Source organism: Chiloscyllium plagiosum, chromosome 23, assembly GCF_004010195.1.
Source record: "Chiloscyllium plagiosum isolate BGI_BamShark_2017 chromosome 23, ASM401019v2, whole genome shotgun sequence".
In the NCBI taxonomy this organism is placed as follows: Eukaryota; Metazoa; Chordata; class Chondrichthyes; order Orectolobiformes; family Hemiscylliidae; genus Chiloscyllium; species Chiloscyllium plagiosum.
The window spans coordinates 21,818,992-21,839,247 of NC_057732.1; the positions used below are offsets into that span (position 1 = coordinate 21,818,992).

The 20,256-nt window shown below is 38.0% G+C and overlaps 1 protein-coding gene across 6 annotated transcripts in view; it reads left to right on the forward strand.

Moving 5' to 3' along the window:
- The window catches only part of tbc1d22a (TBC1 domain family, member 22a), a 402,297-nt gene that overhangs the window by 275,002 nt on the left and 107,039 nt on the right, over positions 1-20,256 (forward strand). For all 6 annotated transcript variants that reach the window (XM_043713707.1, XM_043713705.1, XM_043713710.1 and 3 more), the window contains one exon: positions 3,749-3,876. In XM_043713707.1, coding sequence (XP_043569642.1) covers positions 3,749-3,876 — 128 coding nt within the window. The remainder of the gene's footprint in view (positions 1-3,748; positions 3,877-20,256) is intronic.

The following is a 20,256-nucleotide window of genomic DNA, read 5'->3' on the forward strand; positions in this document are numbered from 1 at the left end:
TAGACCTGCGAGCCTGACATCGGTGGTGGGCAAGTGGAGTCCTGAGGGATGGGTATACATGTATTTGGAAAGGCAAGGACTGATTAGGGATAGTCAACATGGCTTTGTGCTTGGGAAATCATGTCTCACAAACTTGATTGAGTTTTTTGAAGAAATAACAAAGAGGATTGATGAGGGAAGAACGGTAGATGTGATCTATATGGACATTCAACAAGGTTCAACGTAAGGCATTTGACAAGGTTCCCCAAGGTTCCCCTGTTTAGCAAAGGTAGATCTCATGGAATACAGAGAGAACTAGCCATTTGGATTCAGAACTGGCTCAAAGGTAGAAGACAGAGGGTGGTGGTGGAGGATTGTTTTCCAGACTGAAGGCCTCTGACCTTGGGAGTGCCACAAGGATTGGTGCTGCGTCCACTACTTTTTGTCATTTATATAAATGATTTGGGTGCAAGTATAAGAGGTACAGTTAGTAAGTTTGCAGATGGCACCAAAATTGGAGGTGGAGTGGACAGCGAAGAAGATCACCTCAGATTACAATGGGATCTTGATCAGATGGGCCAATGGGCTGAGGAGTGGCAGCTGGAGTTTAATTTATATAAATGCGATGCGCTGTATTTTGGGCAAGCAAATCTTAGCAGGACTTATACACTTAATGGTAAGCTCCAAAGGAGTGTTGCTGAACAAAGTGACCTTGGAGTGCAGGTTCTTGGCTCCTTGAAAGTGGTGTCACAGGTAGATAGGATAGCGAAGAAGGCGTTTGGTATGCTTTCCTTTATTGGTCAGAGTATTGAGTACAGGAGTTGGGAGGTCATGTTGCAGCTGTACAGGACATTGGTTAGGCCACTGTTGGAATATTGCGTGCAATTCTGGTCACCTTCCAATCAGAAAGATTTTGTGAAACTTGAAATGATTCAGAAAAGATTTACAAGGATGTTGCCAGGGTTGGAGGAATTGAGCTATATGGGGAGGTTGAATAGGCTGAAGCTGTTTTCCCTGGAGCGTCGGAGGCTGAGGCGTGACCTCATAGAGGTTGATAAAATCATGAGCGACATGGATAGGGAAAATAAACAAAGTATTTTCTCTGGGGTTGGGGAGTCCAGATTTGGAGGGCATAGGTTTAGGGTGAGAGGGGAAAGATATAAAAGAGACCTAAGGGGCAACTTGTTCACACAGAGTGGTGCCTGTGTGGAAAGGGTTGCCAGAGGACGTGGTAGAGGATGATACAATTGCAACATTTAAAAGACATCTGGATGGGTATATAAATAGGAAGGATTGGAGGTATATGGGCCGGGTGCTGGCAGGTGGGGCTAGATTGGGTTGGGATATCTGGTCGGCATGGATGAGTTGGTCTGAAGGGTCTGTTTCTGTGCTGTACATCTCTATGACTTGAAATGCAAAATACTGCAGATGCTGAGAATCTGAAACAAACCAAAGAATGCTGGAGAGACTCAACAGGTCTGACAACATCTGGGGAGAGAGAATTAGAGTTAATATTCTGAGTCCTGTCTGACTGTTCTCATACCGGACTTGAAATATCTCTGAATACCAATCATTTCAGCCCCCTTGCTGCCTGCATTCAGGAACCATCTTGTTCTCCCTGTTCACATTTTCCACTTTCTTTTGCCAGTCCCTGCTTCGGAGCGTTTGTTACCCCCCTCTTGTATTCTGTGGTTCTGCTTTTGTTTGCTACCCGTTATGATCTATTGGATTCCATGATGCTCCTCCTGGGACTCAGCATCTCACTTTGGAACCCAGCAGATCTGCTCTGGAATCAAATTCAGGCTTTAAATTGAAAATTCCAATTTTGAAGCTGGCCTCAAACCTACCAACAATTTCTTTTGAGGAAAGGTTGGTGACTTATCTGAAGGGGAATTCACAACAGAGATGTAAGATTTTGGAGTTCACTTTCACTTCACTTGTAAAATCTAGAATTACAATTCTCGATGTCTTTAATTACTGTGTCATAATATCTCAGGAGCAGGTGGGACTTGAACCCAGACTTTCTTATTCAGAGGGACCACAGGAGTCCTCAAAGTAAACTGCAAACTTGTGTTTAAGAGAGAGAATGAAATGTTCAATAGACCTGATTAGTTATCAGACCCGTTCCAGGTACAAATATACTTTCACAAGTTTTACAGAATTTATTGAGTTTATCGTAACCAGTCAGATAGAAATGATAGTTAATGAGGTAGTGGTTGCAGCCTATCCATATTAGCAAGCCAGTTTGTAACACTGGTTTGACTGGGCACCTGTCTCCTGGTGTGTTGATTTAATGTCTTCAGATGATCTTGTCATGCCTTGAACCACCAAAACCCAGGCATCATTGATCCTTGCTAGCCTCCCTGTCCCACTCCCCCATGCATGAGCAAACACATCCTGAACTCTAATTATCCCTTGTTACTGTCTCCTCATTCATTCTTTTGCATGCCAATCGCTTTGTGAGATTGTCCCTTTTATAACAGCTTGTCCCTCTTCCTTATCTATTCGACAGACCTGAAGGTAAGATGGTACCTTTGAATAATTACTCTGTCTGCTTTGAGTAATGTATGTCGTGTCACCCCTTAATCAACAATTGTCCTAAATGTCCTGACTTATATATTTATTGACAAATATATCAATCTTCTTCAACCTTAAGATCCACGTGTGATTCCACAATGTATTGCAACTGAAAATAAAACTCAGTAAAATTGTATAAACTGATACAAATAAGCCTATTAATACTTTAAATAACAAAAATGAACATTTTAAAGCATGTGTGCCTTTGGTCAACAACCTCTGTAGTTCAAAATCATTTTGCATTTGTCTCCCTAGGTTTACATTAGCTTGAGCCTTAAACCAGCAATGAAGCAACACTGTTGATCTAGCCAGAAGTTTTTTTTTCTCCACAGAGACTTTTTTTAACTAGCCACAATTAAGCAAAACATAATCTAATTCCTCACTTGCTCATTCAAGTCAAAATAATTAAGTGTTATAAAAAAATCTCTTAGTATTCTATTTATGATGTAATTTCACTTTTTGCTCGGATAAAAAGCTGCACCATTGAGGGATTGTGTTTTTGACAAATGGCAGATTCATTGGCAGAGATTTCACCTATAAAGTACACAGTGTTATGCCTTAAGAGTATCTGTATCATTTGGTAGAGTTAAATATCCAATTACTCAAATTCAATCTAATATTTTGTCTGTGTGACCTGGTCGTCCAGTTGCAAAACAAGAGCAGTTAATGCAGAGAGGACCAACAGCAGCTTTTCTGTACAAGTTCAAATAAGAGATAAATGCAGTCTGTGCAGTCTTCCTCAGATTCAGCACCTTGTTGTCTTAGGCAGACCTAATTCATCCCACTTTTGGTCTTTGTTAGATCTGCTCCATCCTCAGCACCAGAAGCCATGTGGGGCAATGCTGGCTTTGAAGTCACAGGCATTGACTTTCATGGGCAGGAAGTTTTGATTACTATCCAGTGATTCTTGGTGAAAGCTAACCATAGATATATGTTGTATTAAAATAAGAGAAAAACCAAGACACTACTTATATAATGTTTTTTTACAATTTCCAGACATTTCAAACTGCTTCACAGCCACTGAAGTATTTTTGAAGTGGAGTTGATGAATATCTCATCTCTGTGCAATGAATAAATAAAACAACCTGTTTTAGTGCGTGAAACTTGCATTTAGGTATCATATAATGCAGTGGATACATTTTAAGACTAATCTTTAGTGTGGAGCATGAAAAGTTTACTTTTTCCCTTACAGAACAAGTACATAAACACTTGCAACGATCAGAAGTTGAATACCTGCAGTTTGCTTTTCGATGGATGAATAACCTACTGATGAGAGAACTTCCCTTACGATGTACCATTAGGTTATGGGACACATACCAGGTGAGTTCTGATGGTCTATTAGCAGAACTAATTGCACACTCTTGTGAAAAATTGCTGATGCAAGTACCAATCCTTAAAATGCATTAATTCCACTAAGTATGCACTTCAAAATACTTGCAGTTACCCATATTGAACCTTTTGGATGCTGATGTAGAATTCAGTGATCATTTTATTGCAATTCACTGTAAGAGATGTGATGAGAGAGTGGTTAACCCTTTCCAGTTGGTGATACCAATTTTGTGTCACTACAAAGCATTTTAATTTATCATCCGTTCCATTTTATATTAACTCTGGTGTAAAGTTTGACAGATTGAGAAAGCAATATCACCTTGAGGAAGTCATCTTGCATCACGTCAGCTTTACATTGCTGTTTTATGACAGTAACTGGAACAAACTGAAATTTCAAAGGTTCCCAAGTAGGATTGTTTTAATTTCTGAACTTTACGTTGACAGAAAATTTACTGCCCTGTTAACTATTTGCTATTAATAAATTACATCCATCATTTGGATTCTGATGGGCTGCGCTTCTCTCTTTGAAGAAAAGGTGTGATGTGAAGCTGGCAGTGTCATTTTCAGAATCAAGCTTATGTCATCCTAAACAAGTACATCTGCTAAACTCTTACTGATTCTAGTATTTTATCATTGTCTGCTATATCTGTAAGATAACTTAATAAATGAGAATATAGAACTCTATGTTGTTGTGCTTATAAATTTCCTGAAGCTTTGGATGCGAGATAAATTTATAGATGGATGAGGAATGGCCTGAAGAATGAAGCATTTGATACTGGTTCGAGAAGCAATGCTGTGTGGTACTCCAGCTCACTCCAGCTTTCACATAAGCACTTACTTCAGGAGTGCAGTACAATTTGGTTGAATTGATCAATTTTGGCAGATTGGGAGTAAGGGACAAGTAAGTGTCTTTGAGGTAGTCCAAAAATTGCACATCAGCTGATTTATTTCAGACTAAATGAAATAAAGATTATTGCAAGCAGTAATTAGAAATTAGAGGAAGGTTTAGGAAATGCAATTAATTGCCGTGAATTACTCAAGGAGAAACTGGAAAACATCTGAAACTAAGGAGATGAAGTGTTAAGAAGATAGCATGTTGAACTGAAGAAGCAAAATCTCGAAGTATTAGAAATCCCAAACAAAATGGAGGAAGAACATTAGTAACCATGTGTGGCTAATGTTTCTGTTGGCAGTTGCTTTAACCTTTCTATTCATGGAAAATAGACAAGACTGGCAAGTTGAACATTTATTGCCCATCGCTCACTGACCTTGAGAAACTGGTAGTGAGCCACTTTTTAAATTCAGTCATGGGCTGTGGGTGTTGTTGGCTGGCTAGCAGTTATTGCCCATTCCTAGTTGCCCTTGATGCGGTGGTGCAGAGCTGCCTTTTTGAACCACTACAGTCTACGCGAGACTTCACAGTGATTTAATACAATTGAAATGGCTTGCTAGGTCATTTCATAGCACAGGGGAGAGTCAACTACATGTGTCTGGAGTCACGTCTCAGTCAAACCATGTGAGGATAGCAGATTTCCTTTCTTAAACGATATTAGTGAGCCAGATGGATTATTTTTTCCCAACAATTGACAATGGCTTCATGGTTATTGGTAGTTTCTAATTTCCCAGTATGTTTTATTGAATTCAAATTCTACCATCTGCTGTGGCATGATTCGAGCTAGGCTCCCAGAATATTTGCTGAACTTTCCCAGAAGTTTCCTGAACGCATTCAATTGATGTAGTGTGAGATGGAGCCAGAACAGTTAGATTGTTGCTGGATCGAAATCCAAGAACTGTGATTAAACAATATATTTGCAAGTCAAGATGGTTTTCCTCTTGAAGGGTAACTTGTAAGTTAATTGCCTTTGTGTTTCTGGTTAATGACAGTGGAAAGTGCTATTGAGAGTGTTCTGGTGAGTTATAGTAGTGCATCTTGCAGATATTCCATTGTATCTACGTTGTTCTAGGAATGGAGGAGGGGATAATTCTATAAGGTGATGAATGAAGTGTGACTCAAACAAGCTGGATGTTGCAAAATTGTTGTTGGAGCTAAGCTCATCCAGCCAGGTGCACAGCATTTCATTGCATTTTTGATGTGCCTTTTAGATGATGTAAAAAGCTTGGAGGAGACACGAAACAAGTCACTTGTCATAGAATTCGCAGCCTCTGACCTGCTTTTGTGGGCACACTCTGGATGTGCTGGTCCAATTCCATTGTTTCCTAATAGAGGACCTCCCCCCAAGGTGTTTATGGTAGATTTTTCAGCAAGAGAGGCCTGTGAAATGTCAAGGAGATGTTTCAAAACTCTTGTTGGATATGATTATTAATGGTCACGTCTGTGGTATAAAGGTTAATTACCATTATCTGCTCAAGTCTGATTGTTGTCTAGCATTTGGTGCATATGGACATGGACTGCTGCAGTGTTTCAAATGGTGCTGAGCATTGTGCATTTATCAGTGAACATGCTTAATTTGACCTTATGATGGAAGGCAGGTCATTGATGAAGTAACTAAATAAATTCTGAGAGTGAAATGATTGACATTCCTCCTAATTCCGATTGACATATATTTTACTAGGACTCCTTGAGCAGCTCTTTTAAATGCTGCCTTATCTTCAAGGACATTGTCTTTCACCTAATCTCCAAAATTCAGCTTTTTCTCCATGTTTAGTCTGAGGTGGTAATGATGTCCAGAGTCGAATGGCACTGGCTGAATCTAAACTGAACACCAGTTAACAGGTTATTGCTGAATGACGATTTTGGATGTCTGGTCAAAGCAGACAAGTTGGACTGAAGCATCTGTTTCTATGCTGTGTGACTCTGAGGGTTGTTAGTTTCAATGACACTTTCCATCACTTTGTTCATGATTGAACACACACTGATAGGCTGTAATTAACCAGACTGGATTTGTCCTGCTTTTTGTGTAAATAGGAGATGCATAGATAGTTTCCTCTGGGTAGATAGTTGTTTTGGGGCCATAATTGAAGAACTTAATGTGTGACATGGCTTATTATGGAACACAAATCTTAAACATTCCAATTGAGTTATTGGCAGGGCTAGTACTTTCAATTATTTTTGGTTTGCTTAATTTCTTATATGTGACACGAGCCTGTGATATTAGGGATGTTCAATGGAGGCCTTGATGGATTATCAACTCAGCACTTCTGGGCTAATGATGCTTGCTAATCTTCTGTCTGCTTCCTCAATGCAGTTTATTTGTTTAATTGTCCTATACCATTAACAATTGCCTGCAGAAAGCTAATTTATCTGGTTTGTTGATTGTGAACTTACTTTGATTTGTCAAAAGCATGTTTCTCCCTTGTCTAGAATGCATGTAGTCTGTTTTGGTTTCACCAGATTGGTACTTTAATCTGTGGTTATTCCTGATGCTGCTTCTGGCATATTGCCCTACAATCGTTGAACCAAGTTTGGTCCACTGGCTTAATTGTAATGGTAAAGTAAGGGGTATGCCAGAGTATGATGTTTCAGGTTTTCATAGGATATAGTTTGAGTTGGTGGCCAGCACTGTCTCATAGGTGCCCAGTTTAGAACTGTTTGATTTGTTCTCTACCTATTCTGTTTAGCATCGATCATAAGATAATTGACTGTGCCATTTGTGAAAACAAATTTGATCTCTGCAGTGCCAGAAACTAAATGTGTGGGCTAGAAATCCCACACAACTTGTACTAAAATGATGCAACTTTCATTTTTCTTGAACTAAGCAAACTTAAGTCAAAATGTCAGGAAGTAAGTTATTGATGTTTGGATGATGTTGACATTTGTTCTTTTTTGTGTGAGAAATGTTATAATATGCACTTGTTTGTGTATGTTCAGTCACTAATCAAATAATATTATACTGTTGAAATAGTGATAAACTATTCTCTATAATGAAGGAGGGGTAGAATATGTAAGGAGAAAGTGAGGACTGCAGATGCTGGAGATCAGAGCTGAAAATGTGTTGCTGGAAAAGCGCAGCAGGTCAGGCAGCATCCAAGGAACAGGAGAATCCACGTTTTGGGCATAAGCCCTTCTTCAGCCCTTCCTGAAGAAGGGCTTATGCCCGAAACGTCGATTCGCCTGTCGTAGAATATGTAAGATCAGGAAAATGAAACAAGCTGAATGCATGTTCTAAACTGAGTACAGTTTACCTTTGCTATTAGAAACCTTAATTCTATTCTTGTTAAAATCAAACTAATAGATGTAACTAGGGCTGTTAAATAGATAAGGCTAATTAGAAAATTTGATGAACTGTGAAGCATTCGGAATGTATTTCTATTTTGATATCTCTAACCTTGGATTGTTTACCTTTACCTCACCTCACCCCACATACTTTACGGTTGTCAGTTAGGCCTAGACTGCAGTTTAGTTGGCCAACCAGACATAAACTAAATTGCATAGATGGAATATTGCAGAGCTTAAGCTTATGTGGATGGAGAGGCAAATATTTCTGGCTTCCAACATTTTCAACGAGTTGTGAAGCACTCAATATCAGCACCAGCCTTTTAAAAACAAGACATGCAACCCAAGGTAAATATGTCACATACTAAGGGGCATAAGTTTAAGATGGGAGGGGGAAAGTTTAAAGTTTTTTTTTACAAGGAGGGTGGTGGGAGCTTGGAATACGCTGCCAGGGAAGGTGGTAGAAACAGATACGTTAGCAACATTTAAGAGGCATTTAGGCAGACACATGAACAGGCAGGGTATAGAGAGATGCATATCATGTGCAGGAAGATAAGATTAGATCAGAATGCCATCACAGATGATGGGCACATAGTGAGCTGAAGGGCCTGTTCCTGTGCTGTACTGTTCTATGTAATTGTGTTAGTTTTGAAATAAATCAAATTAATATTCTTGGTGTTCATTCTGTCTATGTTGCATTTAACCAATTTTATTTTGCAATACACTATTTTAATGTTTCCAAGCTGTGATCCTGATGTATCCATAATCTAATACTAAGGTTCAAAGTTTTATACAAAAACAGAAATTGCTGGAGAAACTCAGTAGGTCTTGCAGCTCCATGGAGTGAAAGCAGAATACATGTTTCAAGTCCAGTGAGTCTTCAGAGGGCATTATGAAGAAAGGTCACTGGGTTTGAAATGTTAACTCTGATTCCTCTCTACAGATGCTGCCAGATCTGCTAAGTTTCTCCAGCAATTTCTGTTTTTGTTTCAGATGTCTATCATTTGCAGTTTTGTTGGTTTATTCCAAGTTTTAAATGTTGATTTAGCTTTGAAATACAGTGTGCAGTTCAGGTCTCTGTACAGTACTATGAAAAGATTATTGAAGGATTGAAGAATGTGTGCAAAGGCTATTACTAAATTGAATGGATGCAGCTATCTGGGCATATTGAACAGGCTCTTCTTTTTTTCTTTGAAGTGATGAGGATAAAAAAAGCCTAGTTCAGGTATTCGAATGTGTGAAGGGGTTTGATAGATTGAATGTGGATATACTGTTTCCACATGGATCAATCCAGCACAAGCGGCATAAAGATAAGGTATCCATTAAGGGATCAACTAAAGAATTTATGAACGATCTATGCTCTGAGAAAATGGTGAAAACGTGGGGCTTATTACCACTGAGATCTTAAGCATGCATGATATGTGTATTTAAATGAAGGTCTTATGAGATAAATGATAATTGAGAGATAATGGCGACAGGGTAAAAAAGATAATGAGAGTGGGAAGAGGCACTCGTGGAGTATAAACACTGGCTTACATCATTGACATTGAATAAAAGATTCATAGTGCTCCATTATGACAGCTGATGATGCGTAAAACAGTTTAAAAAATTATAAACAAAAGAAAGTGCCTTTTTCAGTGGGAGAGGTTATTCAAGAAATTAATTTATGCAATGTTTGGGAAGCTAGGCTGCCAGAATTTCAAAACACCTTTACAATATATTATCTGTTACATAAATGCTCTTGCCAATTAATTCATTACAGCTTATTGGGTGAAGAAAAGCAAATTTTGTTAAGCTTGTTGCCAAAATTCCTGTTATTCTAAGGTACATATCTCATATCTTGAAATATATTTTACTTCACTTCAAAAGAAAAGCTCTGACCATGTTCAAAAATTTTATTCTAGCACATAGATTTCACTGCCCATTCAGATGATTTCCAAAATTCTCCAATAGGCAAACATTGTCCTTTAAACGTAATGACACAGGGAGTCATCTTGATTGAGGGCTGACCCCTGTCCTCATTGCATATAGATCTTTTTGACTATGCTGAAGTCTTTATTTACTCCACATTTTGTAGGTGCAGAACAATTTTTTGAGTTTTGAAAAGCCTTTCTTCCTGTATATTATTGTGAGAACCTTGGAGAAAAAATAGACAGTTACAGCAAAAACAGCTATGAAACATTTGTCAGGAAGTTTTGTTTTTTCAGTAATCTTTAAATTTGTCATACTGCCGTTCCTGGTGAGATATCAACCTGGGTTGGATCGTCAGGACCTTTAGCTAGATAGTGTCTTATGACACAAAACAGAAATTTCAAGACAAACTCAGCAGATCTGGCAGCATCTGCGCGAAGAAAATAGAGTTAATGTTTTGAGCCGGTGACTCTTCAGTTAAATTGCCAGATTCAGAACATTAATTCTGCTTTCTTCCCGCAAATACTGCCAGACCTGAGTTTCTGCAGCAATTTTTGTTTTTAATTCAGATCTTCAGCATCCACAGTTCTTTATTTTATGTTTATGTCTTGTTGACACCCAGATTAACGATTGGCGATGAATGAATATAATCACTTTTACGATTTGACACCCATTGCAAATGCTCTTTTGAGCTGTAAATCTTCCAGCGTTGTTAGAACTGCCAGATAAGTCATCTCAACTTTCAATCAGAGAAAACATTGAATTATATTTTACAAAGAAACTGATCTCCAAATCAGAAAGGAAATGGGCAATCAATAGAATGATCCAAAACATTGCTGTGACTCGTCTCCATCTCACATCTGTCCAAAAGGATTTGGAGACCTAGTTCTATTAACTTAGATTAGATTCCCTACAGTGTGGAAACAGGCCCTTTGGCCCAACAAGTCCACACCGACCCTCCGAAGAGTACACACCCAGACTCATTTCCCTCCACTAATCCACCTAACACAATGGGCAATTTAGCATGGCCAATTCACCTAACCTGCACATCTTTGGACTGTGGGAGGAAACCCACGCAGACACTGGAAGAATGTGCAAACTCCACACAGACAGTTGCCCAAGATGGGAATCGAACTCACGTGCATGGTGCTGTGAGGCAGCAGTGCTAACCACTGAGCCACCATGCCACCCCTTACGAGCTATTTTCAGAGTTTTAAAATTGCAGTACAACAATATTCCAGATACTATTGGAAACATGACAGGGCTTTAAAAAAAAAACTCTTGGTTGAGTAAATGTTAGTCTGCAGTTTACATGTTGAAGTGTAAATTTGATTGAACATAGGTTTATCTGAAATAGAAATTGCTTGCTCAATTAATTTAACTGTTCAGCTTTTTCATACAGATACAAATATGCATTGAATACTTGACCATAGTTACAGACAAGAGCATATGTCAATGGAGTAAATAATGTTGAAGGGGTAAGTTAGCTCAGTTAGTTGGGTGATTTATGATGTGAAGTAATGCCACCGGTGTGGGTTTAATTCCCACGCCTGAGGTTACCAATTGGCCTATCGGGTCTGTCCCAGCTCCTGAAAAAGCTACCTCATTAGTCTCATTCTCAAGCCTTATCTTCATAGCTCTCTAAATTGATCATTTTCAAATATGTAACCAGCTCTCTTTTGAAACCTCCTATGGAACCTGGCCCTGCCATTCAGCTAGCAGCACATTCCCAAATCCTAACTCTTGAGTATCAACGTTCCTCCTTACCTCACTCCAAGCTGTGTTGTTGACAGTCTTGAAATGGTGACCAAAAAAAACCCAAAGAACTGCAGTTGCTGGAAATCAGAAATTGCTTTAAAGACTCAGCAGGTCAGGCAGCATCTGTGGAGAGAATGCAGAGTTTATGTTTTGGATCCTGTGACCCAAAAGATAAAGGGTCATTGGACCTGAAATGTTAACTTGGCTTTCTCCCCTTGAAATTGTAACGCTGAGTCACTGACATACTGTCTAGTGGAAACAGAATATTGTTCTTTACCCTGTCAAAATCATTCATAATTTTGAATACCTCAATAAGGTCACCTCTTAATTTTTCTGCTCCAAAGACAATAAGTCTAATTTCTCTAAATGTTCCTTATATCTAAAATCCTCCATATCTGGCATAATTCTAGTAAATCTCCATTGAATTCTCTCCAGGGCTTTAACAAACTTCCTTATATAAGATGCCTAGAACTGAATGTGATACTGTAGATGTGGTCTGACCAGTGATTTGTAGAGGAGTAGCATCACTTCCTTGCTTTTATACTCTGTTGTATTCATAAACCCAAGGATCATATAAGCCTTCCTAACAACTGTTTCAACTTGCCCAGCCACCTTCAGAGAATTATGCACTTCAAAAGATCATCATTAATTACCCTATCAATAAAGGAAAAACCCTTGATTTTTGAAGCGCTGCCTGAGAAAATAGACCTAATGTAAAATCTGAGAGTAATGGCACCAATAAATTAAAGATTGAATAATGCTTAGAAAAAGACACATTTTGTCAAAGCTTTTTGTCTTGCATGCAAAAGTGACAGCCTTATGCCAGTTTATAAGTTTGCATGACAACAGTGAGATAGGATTTGTTAGCTATTATTTTGAGAGATGGCTTTATTACACCTATTTTAGCATCAAGTTTGCATTTTTGTTCCGGAAAAATACTGAATCTACCCCAAATTACCCAGGAGGGGTAAATTATTGCGGTAACAGATGAAACGAGCTGTTTCAAGCTGCTGCTGCTGGGTACTAGCAACTCAATTGGTCTTCTCCACAAGCAGTATGCTGCCACCAACCCAAAATGACATTCTACCTATCACATTAATGTATAATTATACATATATGAATTTCAGTGCTGGTGTGATGCTGGCTTTGGCACCAAAGACTGGTGAATTGTATTAAGCAGCTTATCCCTTCAGCTGCTCGCAACAGCACTTCCAAAACTTTCAAGAGTGATTCCGTGATTGGGCAAAGTTTACTGAGTAATCCTGTGCAGAAAGCAATACACTGACAGCCAATTTCGGATTGTCTGTCAGGCTCATAGTGTGGCACTCCCGTGTCTGTTGGAAGCTACACATTAGATTAGATTCCCTACAGTGTGGAAACAGACCCTTCGGCCCAACAAGTCCACACCGACCCTGTAAAGAGCAACCCAACCAGACATATTCCCCTACATTTACCCCTAACACTACGGGCAATTTAGCATGGCCAATTCACCTAACCTGCACATCTTTGGACTGTGGGAGGAAACCCACGCACTCCACAAAGACAGTTGACCGAGGCGGGAGTTGAACTCAGGTCCCTGGTGCTGTGAGGCAGCAGTGCTAACCACTCAGCCACCGTGCCGCTCACAAGAGAATTAATACACAGGTTCTGTTCTTTGAAGGGAGAAAGAACATTTGTACACGTTGAACCTGTCTCAACTCAAACTGAATGACTGTCATTCTCTTGTTCTCTAATTTCTCAATATTTAAGCACAACTAGAATGTTAACTGTTGGTCATCATTAACTGGTGAATTTTCCATTGCAATGTCTCAATCAAAGTTCACTTGCCATCGAGTCAGCACTATTCTCAAATACAGTACAAATGTTTTCACTTTGCTTTGGTGTTTCTTCTGTATTGTCATCATGAGTACAAGACCAAAATCTTTGACAAAATATCTGTTTCAACTATTTAAATTATTTTCTACCAAGTGACTAGTTCAAATTGGATGTTATTATAAAGCTGTGAGAAAACACTCAGTAATAGTTTACATGTGTTTTTTGTTTGATATTTGAAGAGTTCTTCTCACCCAAATGTTCCAAGGGTGGTTGCTCTTTGTCTATTGCATGCAAGGCGCTGTATCAAATCACTTCAATGATTATTTGGTAGAGCAAGATCTGGCATTAGTTTGTTTTATACTTAAATGTTTATTATAATTTGTTTTAATTTTTGCAGAGGTGATTGAGGTGATGATGTAATTGTTTTAACCACCTACTAAATTACAGATTAACAGGATAAAAGATGCTTGCTGACATTCGGGAAACTCTTGTATACCTAGTGTGGTGTTTACAATCTGGCTGTGTCCCAGGATGGCAGCAGACTAAGAGCATCATCAGGAGCAGATAATCAGATCGTATTTAGATTTTAGCCTTAAAAGGCACAATGCCACCATGATCAAAGAATAAGGTTATTGACCTTTTTAAAACCTAGTTTGTATTAAATGAAAGGATATTCTGTAAAATTGGATCTGATAGCCATAATTGATATCTTGTAATTTGTGATGATGTTTAGAGGCCAGCTGCTGTTGCTACCTGCTGCTGTGGCACAAATGCGATTTAATTTGAGGTCAGAAATGATTGGTAAATCTGAACTCCTGTTGTGGATTGTAGTCGTAACTGATGTTCAAAATTGGCTCTCCCTAATGGATAAGAGACTCAAAGGTAAATGCTGCCAAAAGCATTCATGAGAGGACAAAAAGCCTCATTCTATATCTGGAAAGGAATATTGATTTCTAAACTTTGAGTGAAATGTCCAGGAGCTATAATGTACTTCCAAATGTTAAAATGACAGTCCAAAAGAAAACTCTGGTTGCTCAGGAGATGATGTGCGTCAAAAGTGAAGTGCTTCAATTCTGTAAAATTTGGCATCCTGGTCACGTTCAGATACTGCCTTCCTGTACCATTATGGTACCTCATGCAGAAGTGCACATCATATAAAGTTGCAGATGATACAGAATCAGACAAATGGCCCAATCGGTCCACATAGAAACTGATTTTCTTTTCAAGCTTCATTTTTCTAAATTTACCACAAAATTCGCCATTCTTTTTTTTCCCTCAAATATTTTTTCAGCTGCGTTTTAAATGTGTCTCCACCACTAGGTTCAGCCGCTCTCTGTGTTGATTGTTCCACATGGTCACCACTCAGTGGTACAGAAGTTTTATTTCTTATTTAGTATCTTCTACTGATGGCGTAGAATTTTAGTTCCACAAACAGAAAATAATCTATCTGTATCCAATCTATCAAAACTTTCCCAAGTTTGAAAGACCTCTCTGTTTCTTTTCCTTGAAAAAAAAGCGACTCAGCCTGTCAGCACTTACTGATGTGTATGACCATACATTTTCAGGATCATCCTTGTAAATCTTTGCATATTCTCCACTGCTTGTAAATTTTTGTTTTAGAGAATTTAGTTTGTACACAATAGCTGAAAATGTGTTGCTGGAAAAGCACAGCAGATCAGGCAGCATCCAAGGAACAGGAGAATCGACGTTTCAGGCATAAGCCCTTCTTCAGGAATGAGGAAAGTACACAATACTCCATGTATGGTTGAACCAAGGTTAATTAGAGGTTTAATGTTACCTCTCTATAATTTTTACTTTATCGTTCATGTGTGCTTGGGCTGAAGGCACATTGTTGGTTCTTTGCTGATGTGTCATCGTGAAGTATTTAACTCGGCCATATATTTTGTCTGTGGTATTTTGTCATTGCCTTCTGCTGTCAGGGGAAGGGTAAGCAGGCTGAGTCCCAGGTCTTCTCCAACTGGAATTGGAGGTGAACTGCATGCTGCTGAGCTAACCTGAATCGCATGTTTGTCACTTGAGCTGAATGTCATCCTCAATACTGCCTTGCACTTTGTTTGTTGAGTGACTTTACTAACCTGTAGATGAACTTTTCGTGGTTGATATATTTGACGTCAGATTGTTCCTCTGCTTGTCTTAGATTTTCACTTTAAAGAAATCAGTGACTTTTTACCGAATATACAACTTCACATTTATCCATGATGACCTTACATTTGTCCATTCACTAAACTTGATGTCTTTCCCAATGAAAATGTATTCATCTCAGTTATGAAAATGCGAATTGATTCAGGAGCTTTTGTAGGAATAGAGATCAACTCTTTGTATGAAAATATACTAATTGCATTCCCAATTCTAATGTTAAGATTGTTTCACATTTTCTCCAGTAGAGGAAATAGTTTTTTCTCTGTTCACAGTATCAAATTCTTTTATCAGCTAAAGTAGAATGATTTGAGAAATTTCTTCACCCAGAGAGTGGTGAGCCTATGGCATTCTCTACCACAGAAATTGTATGGGGTGAAGCCAGGAAGAGGGCACAGTATTGGATGACCTGTCGTGATCATATTAAATAGCAGAGTGGCCTCAAAGGGCTAAATGGCCTTACCTTGTCATTCTTCTATGTTTTGATGTATCATTGCTCATCCTTCTAATCAAAATCAATCTAAAAACATGCAAATTAAATCTATGCAAGCAGTACTTAAAATTTTATCCAAATATGTCTGGTGGTTTGGTACAAACCGAAGTAGCATTCTAAGAGAGGCTGTTTATAATTGAATTAATCCCTTTAACAAAAAAAAAAGCTTTATTATTTTAGCTGCCTTAACTTCTGCATCTTTGCATTAGTTTTTCTTCATTCCTGTGCTGAATGCATATATCAGTTTGCTTCTTCACATCTCTTAGTCTGTCACCGTTAAGTAAATATTCTGATTTACCTATGCTGGGCCAAAAGCAGGTCTCACTTTTTCCACATGGAATTCCAGTTACCATTGTGGTCTTTTTCCCAAAAGCAGTTTGTGTGTCCTAACGCATCCTCCTACTTTCGTTTTCCATGCGGCCAATTCAACATGCTATTCTCCCAAGTAAATCAGCAATCCAGATCTCAAGGTTACTGTCATAGATTCTGAGACAGGACCATACATTTTAAACAGGGAGGCATTTGATGTGATGTTGTTAGGACAGTTTATTAAGCATCCAATGTTATACTTTTTGTTATACAAAAGAAGACTGTTAATATCCGACAGGGAAAATGGTTCTTGCTTTCCATTGACTTTAGGGACTGCAAAGGTCTAGTCATGCATGCTTGTATGTTTGTAAGTAAGCTCTTGTGTAGAACCTTCTAAAAGTCCCTTTGAAAAGTCTGTGCAGCTGATATCCCTTGACACGTCCCCTGACCCCCACCCCACCCAATCTACCATGCCAACAACCTAACCAGAGTTATCACATACGTCGTCTTTATCACAGTGGATGCTGACTGTCTTTCGCCAGGCCATATTTGTCCAAATTCTCTCTCTCTGATGATTGATTGCAGTAACCCCTTGTCACAGCTTATCTTAAATGTGCACGTCTGTAGGAACTTGTATTTTTCTCTTTTCTCCTCTCCTTAAATGATGGAGGCCATATTTTGCAACCTTGCAATCCAAAGCACATTTCCACATTATGGAGAATCTTGATAAGTTATGATTAATGTATCTGCAGACTTTCTTGAAACTCTGGTTGCATCTATCAGATTTTAGACATTTTTATATTTTGAGTCAAAATGAAAAGCAGCAGTTCATTTCTGTACCAAGCAATGAAAATGCAGTTCTACAAAGCAAGCAACATTGTAATATTTTGCTTTTTTTACAAGTGTGGAAGCTGTCAGCAGTATCATGGCACTGCTGAAACATGGATCATGTTTGCTTGCAGCTCAAGACATCAGCAATTTGCATTGTCTGGTAAACTGTTTTTGAATGAATGCCATGACTTCTATGTTGCAGCAATTGTAGCTAATTTACTGCTGATTCACCAATGTTGATTTTAAGAGAGATTTTCAATAAATAAGCGTTACCTAAGAAATGGAATTTATCACTTTTTTTAACAAGTATTAACTTCTGAGATTGGTTTACATGACACACAAACAGTGACTTAAATTCTCATTTCATTAGTGCGCATTGAGCTCATAGATTTTGTGATTTTAGTAGGGAAATTTATCTTGAGTGTCAGGTGGTAAACTCCCTTCTCAAATTGTTGCAGTTGTGATGAAAGATATTTGATTTCTATACATATTATCATTTCAAGTGTTTGAATTTCAGAATAGTAGAATATGGGTGTTCGTTATTTTTATAAAGATATTTTTATTTGAAAGAAAATCAGACCGTTCTTTCACGACAGTGACATAATCTAGGATGCATCCGACAGCATGAATGAAAAATTGATTGTACTGAGTTAGTTGATGACAAAGTAAATATTGAAGGCCATTAGCTTGTTTTTAGTTCAGGATGATATAGGATTGAATTTGACTTGGGGAAACTTGGAGATTGAAAGTTGTTCGGACAATTTGGAGCAGATTTGACTGGAATCAGCAACAAGTAAAGTTTCACTCCAAAAGAAGAGTTTTCACAAAGCAGTTAATTTAACAATTTACCATAGTAGAGATGTTCTGTTTGTGCAAGTTCTGTCAGGAGTCCTTGATCTGCAATCTGCAGGTTGTTAGAAGCTGAAAAAATCTAAGCTCTCAGTTTTCAAAGTATTCCTTGAAGAAGACTCTTTAGTTCATGAGTCAAAAACTGGAGAGAATCATTTCAGTCTTTCTTGAAATGTGATGGCAGGGTATCACTTATTCAAAATTTAACTAATGTATTGCAATGGTGTTGGTGATTGCGAGAATAACATTTGTTTTTAGCTTTAAATGAAGTGATTACTTTACTTGAAAACATTCAAAGTCTTGTTCAGCAACGTGAAACTGCAAATAATGACTGCTTTTAAAATTATAGTATTCCCTTACTAACTTGCTAGATAATTTGGAACAGCTCTAATTTATTGTCATTATAAATGGCAGAAACTTCAAATGCAATAAATATGAACCCATCGACCATTTTTTGATTCCTTTTAAATGTAGCAGAAATATTTGAAGAACAATTTTATTTTGCAGTATTTAAAATACATTATAAATCCGATGAACTTCAGAAATTCTGACCAGGGCACTTTTGATAAATATCTTTGAAGGATGTTAGTTTACTGAATCAAAGCCAAAATCACATTTTGCTGAGCTTTAAAGTAATTTGAATTATTCATTTCATTTCAGGCAGAGTTTTATGTAAACTTAAGGGTTTTTTGGCATTTTTACCAGCAAGCTTTTTAATATTGGTGTGCCTTTTTGTTGGGATTTATTTTAACCACGATGACACCACCTAATTTCACTTAGTTTTCATCTTATGTTTTGTGGTCTTCATTCTTACCCAATTCCGCAGTGATATATCTCAGAGGTATCGTATATCAACCCAGCATATTCGTTTCAGGTGTTCACCTGCAGACCCAGTGATTAGTATTCAACATGTTATGAGGCAAAACTCATTGCTATTCCACCAGTGTGACTCCATACATTAAGAAGACTGTTGAATTCGTATGTAGTTTGATGTAATAAACAATAAAACCATTGCTGATTGAAGTCAAGTAACAGAGCATGGCTAAGGCATGCAAGTTAATCACAAAATAATTTTGGGCTTAACAGTGGAATTAGATATTGTCCTCCCTTGAGTCAGAAAACAGACTAAAGCCTGACTTGTATTGTGAGCAAACAACTAGTGAAAAATGCTTGGATCCAGCATCTGATATTTATATATTAGGAAGACCATACAAAAAATGAATCAGAAGATCTAATCCTGTGAACTTGTTAGGTAATTTGTTTGTACTTTTTTGTTAGTTGATTCATATCTCTTCAAATGTTACTTAACACATTCAATCTGCTGTGTGATAGTATTTGAAGATTTTTATTGTTAATGACCAACCTATTATGCAATAAACAAGGAGTTAGCAACATTCTTCATTCTCATTGAAGCATGTTGTATAACATCAGATCTTTTATCAGTGCTGAAAGATTCAACGCCATCTCTGCCATTAATTGGCAAAATACCACATAGTTTCTACTCAGTTAAATGAATTGACCAGTGATTGTGCAGCTTAAATATTGTGTTCTGTATGTGTAAAAACATAGAATCTACAGCACAGAAACAGAACATGCGGTCCAACCATCCATGCCAAACATAATCCCAAACTAAACTAATTAATTTGCCTGCTCCTGGCCCATATTCCTCCAAACCTGTCCTATTTATGTACTTATCTAAATGTCTTTTAAATGTTGTAATTGTGGCCACATCTACCATATCCTCAGGAAGTTCATTCCACACATGAACTGTATGAAGAAATTGCTTCTCATGTCTTTTTAAAATCTCTCTCCTCTAACTTTAAAAATGTTCCCCCTTGTCTTGAAATCCCCAATCCTGGGGAAAAGACAACTACCATTAACCCTATCTATAGCCTTCATTGTTTTAAAAACTTCCACTAGGTCACTTCTTAACTTCCTCCAGTGAAAAACGTTCCAGTTTATCCAGCCTTTCTTTATAACTCAAGCCTTCCATACCCAGCAACATCCTGGTTAATCTCTTCTGCACCCTCTCCAATTTGATAATATCCTTCCTGTAACTGGACGACCAGAACTG